The sequence below is a fragment of the Andrographis paniculata genome, unplaced genomic scaffold, assembly GCF_009805555.1.
Source record: "Andrographis paniculata isolate CXL003 unplaced genomic scaffold, ASM980555v1 Contig61END, whole genome shotgun sequence".
NCBI classification, from domain to species: Eukaryota; Viridiplantae; Streptophyta; class Magnoliopsida; order Lamiales; family Acanthaceae; genus Andrographis; species Andrographis paniculata.
Genome location: NW_026137597.1, coordinates 2,591,500 through 2,619,121, shown reverse-complemented (window position 1 = coordinate 2,619,121; position 27,622 = coordinate 2,591,500). Strand labels below are relative to the sequence as shown.

The window sequence follows — 27,622 nt, the reverse complement described above, 5'->3', positions numbered from 1 at the left end:
CAATATTTATTTGTTGTCTATAATCGATAATTTGTGGCCTTGATATAGTGTGCTGATTTGGGAAAGTACATCTAAGAGGCTTGAATGAACAACAATAGATATAACATGCAACAATAAGTGAATGAAGATCATTGCCTTAGGAAAAGGCTCGTATATGTCCTCATCAACAATGGTCTTATAATGAAAAAAATGTAGCTCTTTTAGAGTTTGCTGCCATTGAAAAAGCACAAGAAACGAAAGACATTAGTCACTTGAAATGTAAAAGCAAATGAAAATTAAATCTAAATTTGAAAGTTGTATGGTATGAATATAGGTGAGTTGTGAGATTACATTGTAACAGTAAAAGCAGCAGCAGAAGGCAAGCATGTTGGTGTCCCTATTGCGAGTTGACATTTATGTACCACCTATCATCTATTTTTATTCTGATTTTATCTCTAATTGGTGAAGAACTATTGAATTTTTGAACTCCTACTTTCTTACTACTACAATTATTTTGTACAGTCCCTTACTCCTTGCAGTAAGAATATGGAAATGAAATAAGAGTTGTCTCTCTCCCATTCCCAAGACAAGAATACAAACTTTACAATCAATGTGTTGTCTCACATCAATAATTTATCTTACTTAATTAAATCACCCCACCAAAATAAATAAAGAAATAAATTAGTATTCCTCAATTCTAGCAACTCTGTAAATAGTTAGAATGCAAATCTTTTTTGCTGCGACTGAAAATGTGTTATGGCACAATGTGAGATCACCATTAACATATGCGTAAATAGCACACCGCCTAAGCAATATGGAATCGGTTTTCTCATCTGATTTTTCCTTAAGCCTCTAGATGAATGAAAACATAATCATAATCATACTTCTTCTATGGTTATTGCAAGATACAAAGGCTGTCAAAATATGGCCAGCAACCTAACTTTGCTATGTTTACATACACATTTATTTTAATTTCGATGCTACTCGTAAACATTAACTTTATCTCTATGAAATGACTATCTCTTTTCACAAAACGTCACATTAAATATAAAAAGTTTCCAAATTTTCAAACTTCTAACAACTTCTATCTAAGATAGCCAAATCTTTGATGAATAGAATTGATTTTAATATAAGATTAAAAGCAGCATATATGCAACTACCTTCTAATGGTCAAAAGAATGAATAATAAAACAAAAAAAGTATACATATAGAACAACATGGAATCAATCAATTCCAATGCAAATCAAAACAAAATTCATAAATGAATCAACAACCACACTGGAATCTAAGATCACCACATTCCTTCCACATCAAAAAGCATCAGACAATCAAAAATTCGGTCAAATGAACTAAAAATAAAATCACAGAAAAAAGCCCCAACTACTGTAAGAAAATGAATTCGATTTTAAAGTCTCTGCAGTTCATTCTTTACCTCTTCAAATTAAGCTAAGCCTGGAATTAATCCACGCAAGAAGTTTATTTCTCCCCACAAAATGTGCACTATCCATCATACCAATATTCGATGCCATTATTAAGAATTTGGACCAGAAAACTAAGTAGTACAAATGAAATTTCCATGTGTTTCCACAACATAAAAATTAAAAATATGAAGAAAATCCAAATATTATTAGTGGTCACAGTTAAACCCAAATCCATCGCCAAACGCAAATCCATATAAAACTTCAAAAATTAATTACTCTGCTTCAATGTCTTTTTTCCCAAATAAGGCACGAGCACAAATTGAACACAAATCTGGGTTCTAAACCCCAACCCAGCGGATGGACAAAACGACAAGCAGTGGTTAAGGAAAGCTGCTATTTACCATTAAATATGTGAACAAGAAGATTATCAAAATCCCAGAACACTCAAAACCTAAAAATCGATTTTTATAGCTACACCACAGAATACTTAGGTTTTAACTCACCGCTCGATTTCGTGAGAACAGCACCGTGCCCAGAAAGATTCACACCGTCAACAATGACGAGCTTCAAATCGGCGACGGATAGAGCAGAGGATGTCGGCCAGATCTTCCTTGCAGATCGGGAGTTGATTTTGAGAAAATGAAAATAGAAGGTGAATTTTGTATTAGGTAAAATATATGTATGTTGGAAAAGTGTTAACATATAATATGTTAGGAAAGTGTTAAAATGTTTTTAAAACTTTATTATTTTTTAATTATTTTTTTAAAATAATTTTATATAATTTTTTAAATTTTTTTATTTATAATTATAATACTGACTTTTTGTTACGGTTTCAAATACGTAACAAATATATATAGGACTACGTCTCGTCATATTTGTAATTGTTACGGATAAACTATCAAAACAAATAATAAAAAATATTGACCAATACAAATTTGTTTTGTTCGGACAAAAAGTGTAACAAAAGCCACTTTTTGTGACGAAACTATTGCAGTGGATTCAATTTCGTTAGAAAATGACATTTTTTTTGTATTATAATTTGTAATTTTTTTTCAAAATCCTTAGGTGATTTTAAATTTTTTCTCAAAAATTATATGTACTTTTTAGTGCTGATTTTTTGTTTATTTTAAATATTATATGATTGTGTTTTTATTTAATTTTTTTTTAATAATATATTTTTTATGTTTTAAAAAATAATTAATTTTTTGCAAACCCCCTCAATCTATATAAAAAGAAAATTCTAGATAAATTGAAAATATAAATAAATAAATAAAAATCATATGTATTCAATGTTTTAGAACCATCAACGTGACACTATAAAAATCAGTGAATTGATAAGTGAAACAAATATTAAAGGCAATGATTGAGAGTAGGTGTAAGTATTTATGACATTTTCCTTTTTTTCTTTTTGGCTTTCAAAACTTGTTTAATTTCAAGGAGAAGCAGTAAAACAATTTATTATTTCCAAAACAACCTTTGATTTAAAATCTTTCTCCTTTCCTTTTTTTCGTTTCATATATATGTATATATATATATGTTATTGTTGTATACTCTATGCTACTGCGCATAATTTTGAGTCATTCTTCTTGGCTGCATAGTAATCCGTTCTTATTTAATTGGTTTATTATATTTATAGTGTGTACTTAGGGTTTGTTTGTTTTTGTTTTAATTTGAGATATATTTTTTATGTGATATATAAAAAATTGTATAAGTAATATAAAAATATTATTTTATGTTGAATGTTGATATTGTGTGAGATTATAAAATATAAATATTTTATTATTCAGAATCATGTTTGAAAAAAATTATTTGAAGAACAAATCCTTGATTTTATTTTATGTAGTTATGACTCAATTTTGCAAGTGCTAATTTTATGTGGATATAGGAAAGAAATTTGTGACAAAATATATTAGTTATGTTTGTATATGTAATTTGATCCACTATAGTACTATTCATGTGATTATGATAGAATTATCAAAATCGAATTTTCTTGTTTGAGTTTTGATTTAAATAATATTTTATTGATATTTTATAAAAATAAATAATACAATTTTTTTTTTATTATTATGAACATGCAAGTTGAATAATAATTTTTTGATTTAATATAAAAAAAAGACTAAAAAATGTATCATTATAAAAATAAAGTAATATATAAAATGAATATAAAAAATATTTATAAAATTAAAAATATGCAAAATTAATAAAATACATAAAGAAATGTATTTATACATACAGTATATATATTCAATTGTAAAAGATTAACTATTTCAAATAATATAAAAAAAAATTATAGAAAAGTCTAAAATAAATTTAAAATATATACAACTATTTTATAACATCGGTACTGTAAAAATAGCACAAGAAAAAAAAAAATGGGTGCGGTTGGCCCCCGAAAAAAACTCTATTTAAAATATTGTAAAAGATTCTAAAATAAAATAAAAATATAATTAAATGAATAAAAATATGTTGAACCTTCTAGAACGATCCAGTGCATACTATATAAATCTTCAATTGTGGGATATTTATTATTGTATATTTTCACAGGCGGCGCTGCTATTGTTCTTGTTCAGATTAGGGTTTCTGATATATAAGAGTTTTTTCTAGTTCGCGATTTGTTTTGTTGCTTCAGTTGAAGATATGAGAGATATATGAGAAAGGCAAAATAGGTCTTGGCACCAAAATTTGGAACAAAAGAAAACTGAGAAGATCAGGCTGTGGCTGAAGATTGGGAATCGATTGTTGGGTCGATAGATGCAAACGTGGCGAGATAGGTGTTGGTTCTTTGGATGATGAATCAGATACTATTCTAAGGTAGGTTTTGTAGAATTAATTAAGGATTTTACTGTGATGAAAACTATGATGCATCAATCAATCATGCAGTAGTCATTGGATCTTCTTCTTATCAAACTCCACCATATCTTTGAATATTTTATTTGTGCATTTGCTTGTCCAATAGGACATACAAATTCAAGGAGCCAGCCGAGACGAGAGCCAGATAGAGAATGCAGCAGTATATGAGATTCCACCCGGATTTCGCATTGTCTTACGGGGCATCAATGTTCAGCATCAGGATATAATCGACGATATGATTTACCCCCAAGAGATGCATCACAAACCAGCAGCGTCGAAAGATCCGAATGTAAGCGCATTTGTTGTGTTTGTTTTTGTACATATGTCCCCCAATTTTTCTTGTTCGATTTCCTTGCATTGATGCAGATGTCTGCGATGGGGATGATTGGATTCATCAAAGACGCGAAACACTGTATCGACGTACAAGGATTCAATGTATACCACAAGAACTGCCTTATCAAGGTTCGCTGCGCCGTATATCTCCCTGTTTTGATCCATTTTTACGACTTCCAATTTTTCTTAACAGCCTTTCTGGAGGGTTTGGAACCCAGCTGGAAACCACGGCAGAGGAGTCGTCGGTACGCTGTCCATCCCTATCGTTGGGTTGAACACATTTTATCGTAGGTCATGTTAACATTGGTCATGTTTCAGGTGTCCTCGAAGCGAACTTTGTCGATCCGGCGCACGATAAACAAGGATTTGAGCGAACGACCACCCTGTCTCAGCTTGAGTCACGACTTAAGTCCAGCCAGAAAAACTCCTGGTTTCTCATCTTGCTCAAAGTTCACTTTGATTCGGTTCAAACTGCCGGTTTCGAACTTTATGGTCGATTTACGCTTTCTGCAGGTCCCGAAATTGTCATCTCGACTGGATACTGACAAGATTAGCGCTATCAAATTTCTTCATTCATCTGAGTGGACTGATTGACGCTGGATGAGCCCTTTTCTCGGACGGACCTCAAGTATTGCCTCGAGGAACCCAACGAAGCTGTTTGGATTGATGCACCAGAAGAAAATTCTGTTCTTGAGGGATCTTCTTAGCTAGTAGGTAACAAGTTGTAATTTTGTGGGATCATAGTCATTGTTTGTACTTAATTCAACATTGGAAAGGAGCGTACATTGTAAGTTCAATAGGGTTTTGATTTTTTGTGGTCGACCTACCGATTGTAAGTATTTTGTTTGTCCAAAGCACACCAACTATGCAAAGGGGATACATTGATTTTTCGATTGATTGACACTTGCAAGTATGAATTTTAATTATTTCTAACCTCAATATATATATATATTCTCATAGGTAAGATAATTTGCTTGATTGGTAAGTAAGTTATATATGTTTGAATGTATATGCATAGGAAGAAAGGCTTTGGCCGAATGTGTTATATATGTTTGAATGTATGGTCTAATCTACCAATAGTACTCGTTCCTATGATTCTGATAAATTATTGAATATCTTTAGAACAACAATCGAATATTTTTGTTTTTTCCAGAACCTCATGATGCATGCGATTACATTATGAATGATTGACTGCGTAGATAGATTAGATTCCCTATTTTGTCGTCTCCTGCTCTAATTTAATGTTTTTCCGTTCGTGCATATTAATGTTTATTATTTTCATCAATACAATGCTCTAGCACATCAATATCGAATAGTAGTTTACATTAATTATCTCTAGGATGTTTGCGACTTAAACTAGAGTTTAACATGTGTAATTGTAAAAATGCATATAAACATGTATAGCAATTCTTCAATAGTCGGAAATAAGCATTTCACTTACACTACTAGAAAACATTGATATAGCTACAAAGTTTTGCTATAAAATAATTATATGTCAAAATTGTTACATAATTTGCCACAAAAATATGATAAAAAAAATAAAAATATAACTATTTTCGTAGCAAAATTTGTTATGGATTTTTTTCGTAAATAATATTAAAGCAAATTAGCCGCATGTTATTTTTTATGGCAATTTGTGTTACATTTATTCAAAAATATATAAGCAAATAAAAAAATAAAAATATTCATATCAAATATTGTGGCAAAATATTGAAATCGAAGCACGTATCAAGAGTTTGAAGCATATTTCAAGAGAAGCATATATGCCAAAACTTTAAAAATCCGGAAGATTTACTTCCATGTGTATTTTTAGTAGTATTATTTAAATATATTTTTATTAAATATTGTATTGATGTTTACTATATGTATTTTAAAATATTAATTTTGTTAATTAATATATAATGTTTCATTAATGTTTTTTTATTCGTAATATTTATAATATTGAATTTTACAATTTCAATTTTACATCAAATTTTGTATTTCTGTACACATTAAAAATTAAAATATTTAATTTTAATTGTTTAAATATTAATTATTCATGACAATTTTTTTTTTCATATAAATCGTGGCAATTTTTGTGGAAAATTTTGGTAAATTAATTATTATTTAAATGTGGCAAAATATATATCAAACTTATTGTTGTGGCAATTAGTGTGCAAAATAAGTTTGTGGGAAATTATATTGCAAATTGTCATGACAATTTATATAGCAAAATTAGCTACACTGCTTATAGTCACTAAATACATTTTCATGGCTAATTTTATATCAAATTCATTAGCTACATATATTTTTTGAAATTCCCATAGCTAATTTCATAGAAATATGAATATTTTGTTGTAATGTTAGATATGTTAAAAAATATTCAGAAATTTGTACTGTTTCCTTACAAAGCAAAGCAGCATAGCAACTGTAGTAGGAAATACGAGTTTCCTATAAAAAATTATTCTTATTATTATTATTATTATTATTATTATTATTGAGCAGCGGTAGTAGTCGAATCATCAATAAAATGCCAGTACGTACCTGTTGAAGAACCACATGGAGTCAGCTTCCACCGCGACCCTGTCCTGGTTCTAGTGCCAGTTGTAGTATGCGTGTGTCCTGTTCTTTACAGCGAATGTCACATGTCCGAAGCTCGCCTCCCCGAACGCCGAATATTTCGGCTGTGGCTCTGTCATGCTGACATTAGACTAACCGCAATGAAGATATCCGCTTTTGGGTATCTCCACTACTTTTTGTTATCCACTACATAATTGTCGGACATAAGAACAAAAAATAATGTTGTCTGCAGAATAAATTTGTGTGCGCAAATAATCTCACAACGTTTACTTGCTCGATTTTTCAACTAAAATCCGAGTGTTGCTTTGTTTTATCCTCGTACGAATTTCGTGTAACCCGGGGCGTTAATAGGGTCGAAATATCGTATAAGCAAAGCGAATCTAAGTGACTCAAAGTATATCCAAAATCGTGTATACCTTGCGAAATACGATTTATTCATATGTTCATTCAATCTAGATTATTTCTCCAACAAAAAATATATATTATTACTGATTTTTTTAAAAAAACACGATGATTATATCAAGAAAGCACAATATTAATTATGAAATAGCACAACAATAAAATTTAAAAAACAGAATGATTACTTCAAAAGAACAAAATAAAATTTTCAAAATAAAACAATAAAAAAAAAAAAATGAGAGTATACGGCATCGGCTTTCGAATAAAAGATCCTATTAGTAAATCAAAATATATAATTAATTATCCAAACTAATATTTATTATAGCTAACCTTAATTAATAACAATAGCATAAGCAGAGGCAGATGCTACGCAGATGGTAAAACTCAGTTGAAGACTGAAAAGGATGAGGGCAGACATGCAGTAAAATCAATGAACTAACAAAGTGGGTTTGCGTGCATATGTTAATAAAATTTTGAAATTCTGATTGTTGTGATTTGGTGATATATGAATAAAAAAAAAAAAAAAAAAAAAAATAAACAAACAAACAGAAGAGCACAATAGTTATATAAGGGGAGCACAATTGTTATATTGCGAAAGCAAAATGATTATATCACAAAAGCAAAGTAAACTAACTTTAAAAAAATAAAATAAAAAAGAGATAAAAGTAGATAATATATTATAATTAAAAAAAACAAAAGAAAAAAGAAAAAAAAATAAAAAATTGATATGAAGAGCACATTTATTATATCACGAAAACACAATAGTTATATCAGAATAGTACAATATTAATTACAAAAAAACAAAATAAAGATAATTATTTATTGTGCTTTATACAATTCTCTTTCTATTCATCTTCTGTAATCATTTGGTTTATCTTCTCATGTATTTTTTATTCTTATTTCATTCACTTGTTTTAAATATATAATTACTTAATTTATTAATTTTTTAATTTAGTTAATTTTAATTTGTCTTCTATAATTTTAATATTCGAGTACTTATATTTATTTATTTAATCTATTAATTTTTACTTCTTGCCGAGAAGAACATAAAAACATACAATATTAGATTACTTATATTTATTTATTTAATCTATTAATTTCTACTGCTTCCTAAAGGAGAACATAAAAACATACAATAAATTAATTATAGGCATCTAAATCCGTAGAAAGAAGACAACGTTCCTAAGAGGAAAGGAATGTTGTAGGGAAAAAGTGGGTGCGGACGGACGGAGCACCAAAAAAACTCTATTTAAAATATTATAAAAAATTTTAGAATATAATAAAAATATAATTAAATGAATAAAAATATATTGAACCTTCTAGAACGATCTAGTAAATACTATATAAATCTTCAACTGTGGAATTAGGGTTATTGTATATTTTCAAGGCCGCGCTATGGTTCGTGTTCAGATTAGGGTTTACGATGTAACAAGGGCTTTTTCTGGTTCGGATTGGTTGATTTTGTAGTTTTTTTTGTTTTTTTTTTTTAATTTTCAGTTGATTTGCTTGTTTGATTTTCGTTTATTTGTTTTGTTGCTTCACTTGAAGATATGAGAGGCAAAATGAGATATTGGCACCACAATTTGGAACACAAGAATACTGAGAAGATCTGGCTGAGGATTGAGAATCAATTGTTGGGCCATGGATGGAACTTTGGTGAGATAGGTGTTGGTTTTGCTGATGATGAATTAAATAAAATTCTGAGGTAGATTTTGTAAAATTGATTAAATATTTAAAGCAAGTATCTTTACCGTGACGAACTATGATGCATCAATTAATCATGCAATACTGATTGGATCTTGTTCTTATCAAACTCTACCATCAATTATGAGTGAAGGGGAAGGACTTGGATCAAACCCGAAAAATCTTCAGCTCACTCTTGGCTACGAAATCTCGAAATCATCCAGCAGTGGTGCCGTTCGACAAAGATCTCCTTCGTCAGGTAGCTTTTGAATTGATGACTAAGAACAGATACTATTCCTAGATGACGAACAAAAATTTATAGTTTTCTCCTCTGCAGTTCGATTTCTTGGATGAACAAGGAACGCGGATCATAATCTACAATATTTGGGAAGACGAGGGATCGCCTGAATTGGATTTCGGCACAGTTGAACACATTTTATCGTCGGTACGCTGTCCAGCTATAAACGACGGCAGAGGAGTCGTCGGTACGCTGTCCATCCCTATTGTTGGGTCGAACACATTTTATCGTCGGTCATGTTAACATTGGTCGTCTTTCAGGTGTCATCGAAGCGAACTTTATCGAGCCGGCGCACGATAAACAGGGATTCGCGCGAACGACTGCCCGGTCTCGGCTCGAGTCGAGACTTATGTCCAACCAGAAAAACTACTGGTTTCTCACCTTGCTCAAAGTTCACTTTGATTCTGTTCAAACAGCCGGTTTTGATTTTTATGGTCGATTTACGCTTTCTGCAGGTCCCTAAATTGCCATCTCATCGGCTACGTTCAGCGGCACGGACCCGAGAAATGCGCTTCACCCGAGCCAGCTATCAAATGTCTTCATTCATTTGAGTGGACTGATCGCTGGATTTGGGGAGGAGACATCTTTCTTGTTCGGACCTGTGTTGACAGCGACAGACTTGGGAGGGCTAACAATTTTCATAAACCCTATAGGTTGACTCATCCAATTAAGAAAAAAAAAGGATAACATGCCAGGACGGATGAGCCTTTTTCTCGGACGGACCTCAAGTATTGCCTCGAGGAACCCAACGAAGCTGTTTGGATTGATGCACCGGAAGATTATTCTATTCTTGAAGGATCTTCTTTGCTAGTAGGTAACAAGTTGTAATTTTGTGGGATCATAGTAATTGTTTGTACTTAATTCAATATTGGAAAGGAGCGTACATTGTAAGTTCACTAGGGTTTTGATTTTTCGTGGTCGACCTACCGATTGTAAGTATTTTGTTCGTCCAAAGCACACCAATTACGCAAAGGGGACATTGATTTTCCGATTTATTGACACTTGCAAGTATGGATTTAAAATTGTTTCTAGCCTCAATATTTATATATATTCTCATGGGTAAAATGATTCATGCGCGCAAATGAGACATCCTAAATTTTGTATTCATTGGCTAAGTTAATTTGCTTGATTGGTAAGTAAGTTATGGATGGTTTTCGCAAGTGCTTTTGTGTGGATATGCATAGGAAGAACAGCTTCGGCTAAATGTGTTTTATATGTTTGAGAGTGTGGTTTGATCTACCAATAATACTCATTCCTATAATTCTGATAAAGTATAGAATTTTTAGAGCAACAATAAAATATTTTTATTTTTCTAAATGAATGTGTTAGATTTTGTAATAATTGGCAATTTGAATTCGGATAACGAATTCTTTTTCCAGAACCCTCATGGTGCAAGCGATTCCATTATGAATGATTGGCTGCATTAGATAGATTAGATAGTTTTCCCATTTGGTCGTTTCCTGCTCTTAAATAAATGTAACCCTTCGTGCGGGTTAACGTTTATTGTTTCCTTCAATACAATGCTCTAGCTAACATCAATATTGAATAGTAGTTTTACATTTATTATCTCTACGATGTTGGCGACTTAAACTAGAGTTCCACAGATATAGCAATAGTTCAATAGTCGGAAATAAGCATTTCCTTTAGATATTTTTAAAAAATATCCAGAAATTTGTACTGCTTTCTTACAAAGCAGCATAGCAACTACAGTCGGAAATACAATACCCTATAACAAATTACTATTATTATTATTGAGCAGTGGTAGCAGTAGAATCGTCGATAGAATGTCAGTACCTGTTGAAGAACCACATGGAGTTGGCTTCCACCACGACCCCATCGTGGTTCCGGTGCCAGCTGTAGTACGCGTGTGTCCTATTCTTTATAGCGAATGTCGCATGTCCAAAGCTCGCCTCCCGGAACGCCGAGTATTTCGGCTGTGCTCTGTCATGCTGACATTACATTACAATCATTTAAGCCTTCGTTAAATCAAATATTTATTTTTAGAAGAATCAAATCAAATATTTATTTTTTAATATATTAAAAAATTTTAAAATTTTCATTTGAAACATTACATTTTATGTGTGTGTTTCTTACTTGGTAGCGAGGCCTTCAAGATTTCCTCCATCACCAATGATTATATAAACAGGGGCCGATTGGTCTCTCACCGGTGTACAAATTCCATTCACAACATTATACGCAATGTTAGATACGCGTTCCTGAAATATATATCATTTCATAGAGAATAAACATGGTGCAAAAGTATACATATAGATAAGAAAGTGATCTTGGGGGAAGAATGTGAATCAAAACAATCAATCTGTGGCAAGGTGAACCGATTAATGCGACATACCGATCGTTCATAGGCGTGTACATGGCCAGCAAACACGACGTCGACTTTGTATTTGACAAACCACGGCTCGTACATAACTCTCATGGTTTCTCCTTCCATGTAGTGGTAGTTGTAGCTGTTGTACCATGGAGAATGCATCAGCACAATCAGCCATGGCGTCTCAGATCTGTTCACCTTCGGCAGCTCCTCTTCGAGCTACGTGTATTGAGGAGTGTATTTACCTTTCAAAAAAGAGCAAAAAAGAATAACAAACAAGTAGTCGCACGCCATTTTGACCAGTTTTGCGATTGCATTTTGTTTATTTACCGACCGTATGCTGAATAAGAAGCCAGAACTATGATATGTGCCGAAGCTCTCTTGATGAGTACCAAAATGGTTCGGTGCTCTTCGATGCTTTGTAAGGGACGTGATAATGGTGCTTATAAGGCTTGAATGGTTTTGTTTCGCCCTGCAAAGATTTAACAGCTGTAAGCCAAGTTGATTCCATATAACATATGTTACCATCGATTTCAGCACAAAAATATATTCATACAACACACCTAAAAGTATGAACCGACAACACATTCTTTAATTTCATCTCCTAAATTATCAGCTAATTACTCATCCTCTAATCCAACAGCTAGCATAAACATAATTCTTTTCCAGAAATGGAATTTGAGAAGCTCAATCAGTTGTGATTAAATGAAAATATGGATTGATTCTATGATATGATCCCCCTAATGAAAGAAACTACATAGTTAAAGGAAATGAAGAACACTTACAATTTTAGGATCGAAATCGATCTCATGATTTCCATCAGTCCAAATCCAGGGTTGGAAAGCCACACTTCTCTCCACAAACCTCCCTCACGAATCCCACCTCCTATTGTCATGGAAATCATACCTATCGGCATAAGAAAGATCGCCAACAAACAACAGAGTCTGCCCCTTCTTCGGATTCTGCTCATAATGTGTAAGTGTCTTGTTTGAGTTGTAACTCTGCCCCCAAATCCCCTGTCAAAAAGCTGACAAAACTTCAATTCAATCATTTTGAAGCACTGGGAAGTTCCAAGTTTAGGCTATGATATTTAAAGCTCTCCAAGACCATAATACAGCATATTATGTATCTTGCCTATCCAACAAGTATGTATACAAGTAGATATATATGTATGTATGTATGTATATATATATGTATGTATGTATATACCTGTAAGACCAAAAGTATATGGAGCATCAGGTCCAACAGGTGGAGGTTTAGTAAACCAGAAAGTTCTTGTTGTGTGCTCAATACCGATCTCGTAATAGTATTTGGTATCATACTGCCCAAAATTTAGAGTACATTCAATGTTAGATTCACCACTTTTTGATGCACATTATCAATTTTCTCTAATTTTCTTAATCAGGACAAATCAATAACAAATTATACTAAAGAATTAGTGTGAATTCAATGCTGGATACACAACTTTTTTATTTTCTATTTTACTTATCTTTCAACTTATAGAGAAATAAAATGAAATTGAAAATAAGAATGTTTCAGTGTATGTTTATTTGTTAATTTGTTTTTTACTATTTAGTTTTTATAGTTTTCTTTAAAAATATATTATTATAATCTCATAAATATTATATTCAAATAATTATTCAAATTTAAAATTTAAAAAAAATCACCGACTAAATACAAAATTATTTTTTGACGAATTTTCAATGAAACTCTTTCTTATTTGATTTATCATTTTCTCATGAATTATTCATCCTCTAATTTTCCATTTGGTACACACTATATTAATTTATCCATCTTGTTGTAATTTTTCTTATATATTTTTAAGTGAATTTTCTATTTTACTAAATAAAAAAAAAAAATCAACTCTAATTTTCTATTGATTTTTTATTTTTCAAATTTATTTCTTTACCATTATTTTTCTACAATCTTATTATTTATACAAAACATATTTTCTATTTTTACACACGCATATAACACATTTAGACATGAAAAACTTAAATAATTATTTTAATAAAAAAGCTCAAATTCAAAATAAAATTTTAATAAAAAATGAAAGCTAAATTAAAATTAAAATTAAAATTCTAAAAAACAAATGCAAGCTAAATGATGAATAAAGCGATCAAGTGAGGTCACACATCAGGGAAGTCAATGGTAAAAGATAGATAACTTTAGTAGGGGATGGCATGTCCGTGCCCACCTATAAATTATTCAGACCACTCACAATCGGCATTAAATAATAATAATAATAATAATAATAATAGTCCGTAAAATATCATCTGATAGTGTATAAGTAGACTCGTGACATTGAATTCGGATTTTTGGATACCCAAGAGATACTTATTATTTTTTAATAATATATTTCGTATTATAAAAAAATATATATTTTGTCCAGCAAAGGATGGTCTTGTGGTGGTGTGCAGAGTAAACTTGTAATTGTGAGGTAATGGGTTTAAACCCGACGCCTCTAGGTGTGACTTGACTTTTCCGCGTTCCCACGGATATCATTGACATTTTATTTTAACACATGCGTGCACACACATGCCAAATTTATTGGGATTGTCCAGGATTGAACCCATACTTACTTCTTTTAAGGGCGTCAATCCAAGTCTGACAATTCAAATACGATACATGTCAACGATTTTATTTCAAGTCATTCGATAACTCGAACAAATCTGAAAAACCTGATACGAAATAGTCCCGAAAAACTGAAAATTTTAAACTTGTTTATAAAACCCGATGCGAAAACTTAATTTTGTTTGTTTATAATTAGTATGTTATTCATTTTTTATAAGTTTAACTTTTTTATACTCCCTCCTTCCCAGAATATAGTCTTAATTAGATTGGACACGAGATTTAAGAAATATTGATATTATATTGGTAGTTGGTAGAAAGTATAGATAAAAACTTTTTTGCCCTTGTAAGTGTATTAGTGTAAAAAGTAGTGACAATTGTGTAATAAAAATGAAAAAGTAGAAGTAGTTTTACAGTGATATGGTTATTTATAGAAATAAGACTATTGTTTTGGAATAGACAAATATGATAAACAAGACTATTGTATTGGGACGGACGGAGTATTATTTTATTTCTAACATATTAATTTGGAGCAAAAACCAAAAGTAGTCCCATTAAAATCTTCTTTTTTTTTTTTTTTTTTTTTCATTTTTAGTCTCATTCAAAAATATTTATCAAAACTAATTCCGTTAAAAAACTTATTCATCAATTTTGCTCTTGGGTAGGTGATTCGGATCCAACACTAGCGTATTCTGGAGAACACGTCCGTGTTTTTATTTCCAGACCTACTACCCAGCTGTGAAAGAGGAAGAGCCGACGAATTTCGATCGGAACTTTTGTTACACAACCTGATTCTTCTGTTCTTCGACCAATCCGCGTCTTATTTAATTTTTGCTTGATTGAGATTGGATTCGGACAATTTCAACATATCAGATTTGCCCATTGCCGTCGGCTATTTCATCCCCACCTTTGATCAAGATAGCCATATGCTAACCCTCTCTTTGTCCCCCTTCCGTTACTCTCCACCACCTCCTCCTCCAGACGCATCGGCGGCAGCCTGTCCTCCCGTCGCGCGGGGAAGATCAGCGGGGAGTGCCGGCAGTGATAGAACTAGCATCGAAATCCCGACGGAAAAATGTTATAATTTATTTAATATTTAACTAACAAATTTAAATAAAAAGTAATGACATAATTATATATGAATTTAGATAGTTTTGAAGGGGCAAATTGTATATAAATACATAAAAATTAATATTTTTAATACTAAAAAAATTATAAAAAAATTGGCTTGGGGTGAGCTCAAGGACGACGAGGAGAGGAACTTGAATATCAGCCCGCAATGAACCATCAGACCATGATCCACAACCTGAGTTATTTGGTTTCAAAGGAGATAACCGTCATCCGCGGTACCGTCCAGTTCCGGTGATGCGAGCAGCAGTTGGAGATAGAGTTAGAAGTTTGGGGACGTGGCGGCGTATTTCCGGCAGCACCAAGCTGAGGCAACTCAAGTATTTCAGCAAGCACACCAAAAACCACCACACATTATCCGGAGGTCGGCTCCTTAAGAAGCAGAAAAATCGGATTGTTGATAATGTCAGTCGAAAATGAAATGACTCTCTACCGGAGTCGAAAACGAGATGACTCTCCACCGGAGGCGAAAACAAGATGACTCTCCGCCGGAGTCGAAAACGAGATGACTCTCTACTGGAGTAAAAATCGACATGACTCCAAATTATGAGACAAAAACGAGATGATTCGTTTCTCTGACCTTTTCAGCTGGGTATCTACATGGCGATAGTATGTTAGGTGCATCAAGCGCGGGCTTGCATGGCAAGTTCAGCACCGGAGGACTATCTTAGCGAAAAAATTTTATTTGCAAGACTATTTTCAGATATGTTCCATTTAAAGTCATAAAATAGGTCACATACGGAACTAAAAAAATATTTTACCGGCAGAAAAATCAGTGAAAAATTAGTTATTATTTCTTAAATTAAGAACAATAAAAATATGAGGGGATAAAATTATTTATTATTAATAGATTGTGTATACATTTAGCAGACAAAAAATAAAATAAAATAGTGGTACGAGTTTAGTATACTGAGGAAGTATTGCTTATGAAGTGGGGATCTCTATTGCAAATATATTTTGAAGAATGTTCGAAATTTTTGTATGTAAACATTAACCACCGTGTGTCGTCTTGATCTATGTATTTTTTAAAAAATGTTTCCTTATATAATTAATTCTCATATCTCTAAATAGAAATTAACTCTTTTTTTTTCCCATAATTAACAAATATATGAATTATTTACGAAATACATATATATATATATTTGCAGCATTAGAATATATTGAATCCACCTTTTTTTTTTTTTAATCTAGAAACCTGTCCAAATAATTACTACAGAAATTGTAATGATTTTTTATTGCAATATAAAAATAATGTATGTTGCCTTAAAATAATGTTCACATGATCATAAATTGATGCAACGTTTTTAATACATGAAATGTTCATAATGACTCAAAAGTTTGACTTTTTTATTTTTTTTAATACAAAATCTATCAATTAATCAAATATATGAACAAAATTATTTATGAAAAATAATATTCAAATCCTTGTACTGATATTTTTATGTATTTATTTTAGAATGTTCCTTAAACAAATATTTTTCATATATATATATATACATATATATATATTTTAACAAATCCAATAATTTTCCAAATTCAACAATATATACCTGTTTACTAAATATATATATATGATATGCTATTTACCGTGTCAGAATATGATATTGAAACAATATTTTTATTAAGGTAATAATACGAAAAGGTTAATTTAATTAACCCTCGGTCCAAACACCTCCCCCCACCCCAAAATATCACCAGAGCCCTAATCCCGTCAGCGCAAAAATCTCCCCACGCGATTCCCAGCCATGCTGCCACCGTCTTTCCCTCCCTCCATTGTTTGCCTCTCGTCTTTATTGCAACAAAGTGGATGTACGTATTGCACTTGTTGGGATCAGTTTTTTTCAACCCTCGACTAGGTGCATATTTACAATATAATGTGTACACATCATCAATGCTTGAAAATGATGCATTCACCCAGTAATCATTGCCCGTAGAAGTAAATGATACATTATGTTATAAATTATACTACACATAATACTATGAATTGATTTATCTGCTATAAAATTACGATGTCAATTCAGTATAAACATTGTGTAAGTAAATACTGACCATTTTTTTTTACCCAACATATGACATATTTATGTATACAATTTTATGACGTTAAATATTAGAAAAATTAAGTGGAATTGATTTGATTTAAAGCCCATATCAATTCTCCAATTTTCTTGGATATTGTCTCTAATTTAAGGAGAAATATGATTGAATTGTAAATAAGTCAAACATTTCTAAACTTTGATATGATGTGATGCAGTTACCTAATATCATAAAAATCGATTTAGATTTTGATTTTCCAGAACCACCGATTAAATATGATAATAATTTTTTAGGGAATATTTACCAATAAAAAATGTAATGACGTATAGATTTCTCAGTTATGATGTCATCGTAGTACTATTACGATGTTTTATGGTAAACTAAATACAATATAATTTTTTTTTCAAATGATGTTTATATAATCGCAATATGATGCAATAATATCTACACATAAAAAATTCATTGTAATGGGTAAGTTTGACTTTTCTGCTTCATAATATACAAGATCTATTCATATATCAAATATAAGGGGGTGTCTTCAATCCTGATTTTGTAGGATTCTATTGAACTTTTTATGTATTCAATCCAAACTAAGTCTTTTAAAATCTGAAGATATTTAATTCAGACTTTTAAATGTTTTTAAAATTTGAACCTATTCAATCAAACTTTTAAAAGAGGTATTAAATCTAAGTATTTTAAAATCTTATGATATTCAACCATCAAGTCTGTAGATTTTATTGAATTTTAGAGAAAAGTTATGAACAAATTGTACAATACACAAGAAGAGATTTTGATGGATTCTTAAAAAATATATTATTAAATTTTATGTACAATACACTTGACAATGAAACATTATTCCTCTCCATATCAATTTTATGTTATTGCCATTTCACATTGAAATTATTAAATTAATAATACATATACAGATATAATAATATTATGCTAAAATTCTAATCAATTAAAATAAATTATATATTAAATAATAATATAATAAAAATGATAAAATTAAAAATATTAATATATAAAAGTAATATTATGTTATAATTATTATACATCATTAATAATATATAATATATATTCATATATACTTTAATTTATAAACATGTAATACTCTATATATATTTTGTATTTTTATTTAATTATTAAATTTTTTTTATTTACAAATGTGTTTCATATAAATTTATACAAATTATATAAATTAATTAAAAAAAACTATTTTACAATCATATAAATCTATATAAATCCATAAACAATCCAATTAAATCTATAAAAATTCATTTAAATCAATATATAATTAAAATCCATCAAACTCTACTTAGACCATGTGAATTTTCTAAATGCTCATAAATCCATGTACTTTTTAAAATCCAATAAAATTTTAAATGAATACACTCCCTAAATCAATTAACACAATTATTTTTAGAAAATATTAATCACACCATTTCATGAAATGTTGGGTTTGTTTTTTCGGCAATATTTTTCTGTAATATTTATTTTCACACACAGTAAAATATAAAATCGTCCCAATGAAATTATTCCGATCACTTTGTTTTTTTCTTCCTACAATATTCTATTGACTATCCGTATTTTTAATTGATTTCGGTGATGATTCAATAACTCCTACCTGCGACTACTGATATTCTAGATAAGCAATACAAGTATGCTTTATTTATATGTATAGTATGATGTTCAAAGAGTAAATGTACAATATAAAATAAAGTCACCACTACGTTACATTTGTGATAAATGGAAAAAAAAAATACTTACTCTACATTCACGGTTTTTTAAAATTTCATCTTCGATCATGGGGTGCTGGTACTCACTGAAATGTACATCATTTTGATCCATCTTCTTCAAAATACAAATTCATAATTTTCTTTTTTTTTTTTTGTTGTGAAAATGATTGTGCTTGGATTTATGATCACTATCACTAACCTAATAAAGAAATGTAATATTTATAGATGCATTTTGTTAATTTATGCAAAAATTTATGTTTGTCTTATTTATTATATAATGCAAATTACATATCCACCCTGCTCGCCTTGTTGACTGTCCATCTTTCATCCAATCTCATGGTTGTGATGGAATCAGAATGATCCCTAATTTTAAGGTTAATGACCATACTATAACTGTTATTTTACTCTATCCACTAAATTTATTCCATTGTTTGATAATCTTTTAGTTTTACATTCAAAGTTTACTATCTAATTTACCATTTATTTTGTAAAAATATATCTTTCTAAATAGAGTTAATTGCAATGTGTACCGCATGGGATCTAATGTAGCGCATAATCATATGTATAGTTTTTTAAAAGCATAAAAACATATCATTAAGTTGCATTGATTAATTCATGTTGGGAAAACAAAAAATCAAAGCATTGATAGTCATAGCACTAATTTTAAAATATTTGTCATAACATCATATATTAAAATTATTTTGACTTTAAATCTATACGCTTAGAACAAAGCAAAATAAGAATATTTGTACTAATAATAATCATATACTTGACAAGTTAGCATCATTTGTATAATATCAAATCCAAAAAGCATTTTAACCTGAAAGTTCACCACATCTCCTAATCATCAGCCAATTGAAAAATGGCCTCAACCATATCTATCTTTCAATTCTCGAGCCATTTGATTTGGGCCGAGGCCACATTGGTGCTGCTGCTTCGACCAGCACTAAAGTTTCCTTGACCCTTGAAGCTATCAGTTTGGAGACATGTTTTGTGGCTGTTGCGATAGTTTCCTTGACCACCACTGCTGAAGTTTTCTTGCGCAACCTCCATGTGCTGCAATAAACCAAAAGGTTTCACATCCGATGCCCACTTAATATTGTTCAATATACAAAATATATAGTAGCATAAGAGAACAGAACTCCAAAGCATCTTGCAGCAGCCTTTAAAATTTATTTCCAAGACTTCTAAGGATGGCTTGTCAGAACTTAATACCTCAACTTGTCGGAAAAGACCATCATTCTAATTGCCTAGTCCAGAAAGTGAAACCAGATTGGAAAAACATGAGAAACTTAGACTAGTTTACCCAACGGAATGATCCCAAATAGATGAAATTTCCAGTGAAGATTAAATTTGTATCCCTGCACAAGAATGCAGAGCTGTCAAAAATATTTGCAGTGATAACTAATATAAAAGTCAAATCAAAAATTAATTTTGGATGAAGCATTTTAAATTGAAATTGATTTGATGGTTTTATAGAAAACATCGGTAAATATTACTAGACTATGTCAAGGCTCTCGTCTGATTCAAGCAACGAGTGCGCTTCTGTAGCCCAAGAATGAATGGGAATCCCAAAACCTTGAAAAGAAAGGAAAATACAATATAGCTGTATACAAGACTAAAGGGCGCATAGCACCATGGGGTGCCAATAGCCAACGAGATGAAGATGATCTCTTATTATATGTATCAGCCCTCCTTTACCTACTACGTCTGCGAAAATTTCAAAATTTCATGTTGGGATAAAAATTTCTATGCAGCTAATAAAGAAAACACAGTACATTTCACTAGGTTCTAAGCAAAGACTACCACTGCAAACAAGCAGAGGCTGAGGCAAAGGCTTATGAATGAGAGCAAAGGGTTATGAATGATAGCATTACAAATTTCTAAATATTTTTATTGTCACACAACAAAGGCAAAGCCAAAATCCTAGACATAATAAATGTTACTGACAGCTCAATATTGATGTCAGAGTTGTGTTGTATGCCGAAAACACTGTTTGGGTCATTCACACATGGTATTGAAGGAAACAATAAAAAATCCACACAACATGGAAAAAGCTTTTAGTTAAGAGATTCAGTAATTTTAGCATAATCATATGAGTACTATAGGTTGATCAAACCGCCACTCAAACATATAAAATCATTTTCAAAATTGACCCATAACTGCAAACGTCACATTCATCCACCAATGCAGCATTTATTAATGGAGCATACATTTTGGGTCAATTGGGAAAAGTTTGCACACAAAGACTAAAGTAATGAATGTCACCCGTTGCCACCCGGGAAGCATTTGAGGAATGATGGGCTTGTCAATTTTCCAAGACTGGGTGTGATAGTACTTTATGTATATATCTGGTTTCCTCTTACTTTTCCTTCAAACCATAGATCTCTACTCAGATGAATGAAGAAATATGTATATGTTCCCTGCAAGACAGGGTTTAAAGACACTACTTGGGTTTCCGGTGTCTGCAAGAGATGGCGAGCTGCTGCAGCCACTGTCCAGAATTTGGGCAAGCCACCGCTGCTGCTGCATTTGCACCTTGGGAGACATAAATTTGCTGGTTTTTTTAGCCGGTCACATAGATATCGTTGGATGCTATTTTTCAACACCAGCCTATTTAAATTGATATTAAATTAAATATATTATATCACACACTGTCACATATCAATCGGACCACAACATACCTCTCACTCTACTTCTGTTCCCAAATCTGCTGTCATCATCGCTCCAACTGAAGCAACCAAAACAAACAAATTAAAATCAATTAAATATAAAAAAAATTAAAATTATCTGAAAATTGGAAAATTCAATCCAAGCAAACAAACAAATTAAAATCAATTAAATATAAAAAATTAAAATAATCTGAAGATGATAAAACTCAAAATGAATAAGGCACCTACCAAAGAATTAGAACCATTCAAAAAGCCCTAATAAAAAAATAAACCCTAATCATAGTCTGGATGTGTTTCTGGAAATCATCACACAAAAGCATAAACTTGCGAACGGCTTCGATGATACAAATGAGAGGAGCAGAGTCCTTTTATAGGACAAAGAATCTACGAGAACCTAGAATATTCTAGGCTTTCTCAAATGATCTAGCGTGTTCTACAACCTTCCAGAAGGATTCCGGAATATTTCTAAAATTATTAGCCAAATTTGGGTGAACGCTTTTGAGACTGCTTCGAAAAGCTAAATCACCTTTTTCGTCTTAACCGTTTTCTATAATGTATTTATAATTTTCTTTATTTATATTGTAAATTTATTCTAGACTATTCTTTTTATTAATATTATTAATATTATTATTATTATCTAATGTCTTTAGTTACTCTTTTGTGACATACTATATCTATATTATTAAATACCTTTCTTTATGTATTTTTTAATTACTTTATTAACAGTATATTATATATCTTATTTTATTAATATTTATTATATATATTACTTTAATTATTTTATAATTATTATATTTTAAATGTGCTTGTTTTTTAATTTAAATAAAAAATTACACCACAATCCACGGGATTTCAATAAAAAATATATTATTTTATCTAATAAAATTATTGTATAGTATTAAACATTATTTAAACAAAAATTTAAACAAAAACTCACTTTAAAATCAAAACAAACAAACCCTTTATACATAAAATATTTTAGGTTGTTATTTTTTGCATAATTAAAATAGATATATAAATATATTAAATACATATTAATTATATCATTTTTATATATTATTTCTGAGATTTTAAAATCTAAATATATATGAACCCAATTTAAATGATAAGAGGAAAATCTTATGATTTATTTAGTTTTGATTTGAAAATTAATTGTTTTTTATCTTAGTTTTTGTTTAAATAGTATAGAATGTGATATAATATTGATTTGTATTTAAAATTAAAAAAACATACAAAATTTTATCTAATATGAAATACTTTAATTTTGAATTATAAAATGGAAAAAAAAATACACTATTTTCTTAAACAAAAATTTAAATTAATATTTCATTTCGCAATACTCTGGCTGGCAAGTCGAAGGGTTTCGAACTAGTGACCCTATAGTTATTAAAGACTTACACGACATCTCATGCCAACTTAGCTATCTACTCTAATGTATTACTTTTTGTTTGTTATTATATTTTAACTATATAAATATTATTGATTATAAATTTATCTTTTAAAAATATATACATATTTATTTAATATATCATCATGAATTTTTAACAAAAAATTGAATAGCTACGAACGATATTGAATAAAGATATTGAAGATGATTTTATTATTTTGTTATTACTTTGAATAGCTACAAACAATAATAAGAAAATTTTATAGTTATTTTCGTTACTTATGTTGTGAAATTTGATTTTAAAAAGTCACAAAAATTATACTATGACAATATCTGTAATAATTTAAAATGTTGGAAATATTTTGGTTATTTTTGCCGCAACTTAAAATAGTCAAGAAAAAATTTCGTGACAATTTTTGTGACGAAATAATCAAAAGACACGGAATAGAAATATCTTGGACATTTTCGTTACACAAGCCGTTACTTTAAATAGTCACGGAAAGTTGTTTGTAGCTTTTTCAGCAAATATTATTTACGGAATAGTCAAAACAAAAAGTTGTGACATAAATTTGTCAAGAAATTACTTTCACTACAAAAAAATAGTATATTTATAACGGAATTCCATCCCTAAAGATCACATAGCTAATGTATTTCCATCATTAATTCCGTCTCTAATATCATTAATAACGGAAAAAGTGAATTTAAAGACGAAAAAATTTCGTTACAAAAATAATATTTTTTTGTAGTGTTTCCGTGACTTTTAATTGTCACAGATTAAAATTTGCGACAAATTTCCGCAATTATCAACCTTTTTTCTAGTAGTGATTTTTTACTATAATGACAAAAATGATAATATATATCCCTCGCTATAAATTTTAATCTCATATAATATCATATTATTTAATTACAAGAGTTTCATTGCTACTACTTGAATTTTTGTTATCTTAATTAAGACATCTACTTTTACATTTTTTTCGAGCATTTAAGTGAATCATATGGTCTAAGCTTTATTTTTGTTTATTGTGGATATGTGCTCATAAATGACCTATGATTCTACGTACAGACAATTGTAGTTGTTGATCTAGATGCACTGTCATATTTTGGGAGAAGGAGATAAAATAAAATACACATATATGTTCCGGATGGAGAAAGGTTAAAAATTATAATTGATAAAGAATAATTAAGATACAGTGAAAGAAAATTATAAGTTTTAACTTTAAATTAAAATAAATAACACTTCACACTTGTCACTATTTAATTGATAATGCGGGAGGGGCTTAATTGCATTGGGGCTGAGGATCTCACCCCATATTCAATAAACCTATTTTTCATCTTCCAAAACTTGGCATAAAATAAAATAAAATAGTCGTACTTTAATTCATATTGTTATTGATTCCACTCGAAAAAAAAGTTATATAATGCAAATAAAGATTTTGAAGGATCTTAAATTGACTTTGGAATATAAGATATAATTTTTTTTTTAACCGATTAGTCAATTTGTAAAATTGCTATACATTGCTTCAGAGGCTGCGCTGCATCGACCTCGCCGCCACCACCAACCAAACACAGCACCTCACAGTTTGATAAGAATCGAAGTCATGAATTTTTATTGGTGACATTAACCATTCGTTTACCAAGGCAAGGACTTGCTTCCAGCTATTGAGCTATTGCAACGGTGATTTGAATTATGAATACCAAATGTGTTAATGTGATATTAACTAACCAACATCCTAAACACTATAAATATTAGTGACTACAATATGTTTGACGTCAACCAGGGCTGTCAAACACAGTGTTGATGCATTTTTTGTCATATTGTGCTATGTATTAGACACAATTAGTGCCTTTATATTCGGCTAAATTAATACTTTTACATATCCTTGTATTTTTAGTAAATATAGTATTTACTTATTTCATAGATTCCATTGTACTATATTTTAGACTGTATCATTGGATTTGTTTAATGAGATAAAATTATTTTTCTTCTATGACTATGAAAACTCTCCAAGCCATTGAAAGGAATGAAACTCTCCACACCACATGGAAAGACATTGCATTAAGAATACAGTAGCTAGCATGACAACAAAAGTAACTAATGAAACCAATCATTTATAATGCATCAACATTATGTTTTTATGTTTTGGTTCCAGAAAAGCGCAAGCACTTGGCATTGTCAAAAGCACGGTTTGAAAACAGGAATTAGTTATTAGAATTTGAAAATGCCAATTGGCAAAACATGGAAACTAACCAACACAACCACATAATATTTTTTTTACCCCAACAAAACGCAACCAGGTATAGCATTGTCGAAACTGCAGTTTTCTGTGATCATATATTGAAACATGCAATTGGAAAAACATGGAAACTAACTAACTAATGCTGCCACATTATGTTTTTTCGACTCCGAAGAAATATATGGCATGTCAAAACTGCGGTTTTTCAATGTAGCTGAATTATTGAAGTTCCACAAAACCAAAACAGAACCCTTGTAGCTGTAAAAACAAATGGAATTTAAAATTAGTGTTAACAGATGTAAAGCAAATACGAAAATGCAGTATGAATATGTTGTGTGGTTTGGGCAATCTTGTTAGTTCTAGGGTACACAACCACTCAGTATATATTAGGATTTATAACTTCTAAGGCATTCATTCAAAAATGTTGAAACATTATAATATTGCTGCTGTAAATTAATTCCACACACTCAAACATATATAACACATTTAACCAAATTAAAGTCTTCTTTCTTCTACATATCCGCACGCAGAAAAGCATTCACAAAGTTGACTCATAACGGCATAAATCTACATGCACACTGTATGCATGATGTATGTCACAATTAAATAAAAAAGTAGAAGGAGATATGATTCTCATATACTCAGAGAATGTATTATATATAGATTATTACTCAATGTATTCCACCAATTTAAGAGATGGGTTGCGAATTGGAAAATGAGTATTGTAAAATTTACTTGGTATACATTGAACAAAATTGAAAAAATGCATAAATTGTTGGCTGAAATTGAACTTAATTGAAAGGATTAGCTATTCTTGACTCAAAAATATTACCAACCAATGGTCATGAACATACATTTAGGGTCAATTGGGGAAAGTTGTACACAAAACTAAAGTAATGAATGCCACCCAAGAGGCGTTTGGGAAATATTGGGCTTGCTGATTTCCCAAAACATACTGTGATCTTGCTTTATGTATATATCTCATTACAAGAAAATATCATTTTTGTAACGAGATTTTTTCGTCATTAAATTCACTTTTTCCGTTACTAATGATATTAGAGACAGAATTAATGATGGAATTACGTTAGCTACGTGATCTTTAGTGACGGAATTCCGTTACAAATATACTATTTTTTTTGTAGTGTCTGGTTTCCACTCTCGACCCGCTTCACAGATTAAGGGGCATGCCACAATGTGCTATAGGATCTCCTCATACTTTTTTCGCAATAGATATCCTAGTGTTCATCTTTACTCTGTTGAACTTCAGAGATCAGAGACACTGCTCAGGCTTCCGGTGTCTGCAAGAGATGGCGAGCTGCTGCAGCCATTGTCTAGAATTTGGGCAAGCCACCGCTGCGTTTGCATCTTCGAAAATATAGTTGTCAGACATATGAATTTGCTGATCTTTCTTTGAGCCGGTCACATGGATATCGTTGGATGTTGTTTTCAAGGCCAACCTGCAACATTTACATTCCATAGATAGATACAATGCATAAATTGTTTGATTTTAATTGAAAGGATTAGCAATTCTTAGCTCAAGAATATAACCAGACAATTTTCATGGAGCATACATTTTGGGTATAGGGGGAAAATTGTGTTGGGTATTCAATTAAATAGGTGAAAGAGAAATAAATTATTTGTCCCAGATTTTATTTGATTAATTTATTTTATTTGAAAAATAAATAAATAAATAATCAAATAAATAGTTTGTTGAAACCGAATGCAACATGCAGTGGATTAAATACAAAATAAGTTGGATTAAATATAATAATAAATATATTATATTTTCCTCCCTTTTTGGGATGGAAGACGGAATATCAATTCTCAAAATTTATTCTGAAAATTTCTCTTCCATTCTAATTCGATTTGCGTAATTATTCCGTTCACAATTCGTTACATCCTGGAGGCGATCGCTGCAAGGCTGAATTCGCTTCAAGGAAATCATGCTACGCGAGGCTCGAATTTAATTTTGCATCTATTTCATTTTGTATTTTCAGATTTAGCCGTATCTC

The 27,622-nt window shown here is 30.6% G+C and overlaps 1 protein-coding gene and 1 pseudogene across 1 annotated transcript; both read right to left on the bottom strand.

The window, feature by feature from the left end:
* The window catches only part of LOC127260324 (purple acid phosphatase-like), a 68,053-nt pseudogene extending 46,204 nt beyond the window's left edge, over positions 1 to 21,849 (bottom strand).
* LOC127260275 (purple acid phosphatase 10-like) lies at positions 11,108 to 12,176 on the bottom strand. The gene is made up of 3 exons (XM_051287985.1): positions 11,873 to 12,176; positions 11,617 to 11,738; positions 11,108 to 11,471 (listed from the first exon to the last, which is right to left on the bottom strand). The coding sequence occupies exons 1-3, from the start codon at positions 12,008 to 12,010 to the stop codon at positions 11,402 to 11,404; spliced, it is 330 nt and encodes a 109-aa protein (XP_051143942.1). The 5' UTR covers positions 12,011 to 12,176; the 3' UTR covers positions 11,108 to 11,401.
* Positions 21,850 to 27,622: the final 5,773 nt, after the last annotated feature.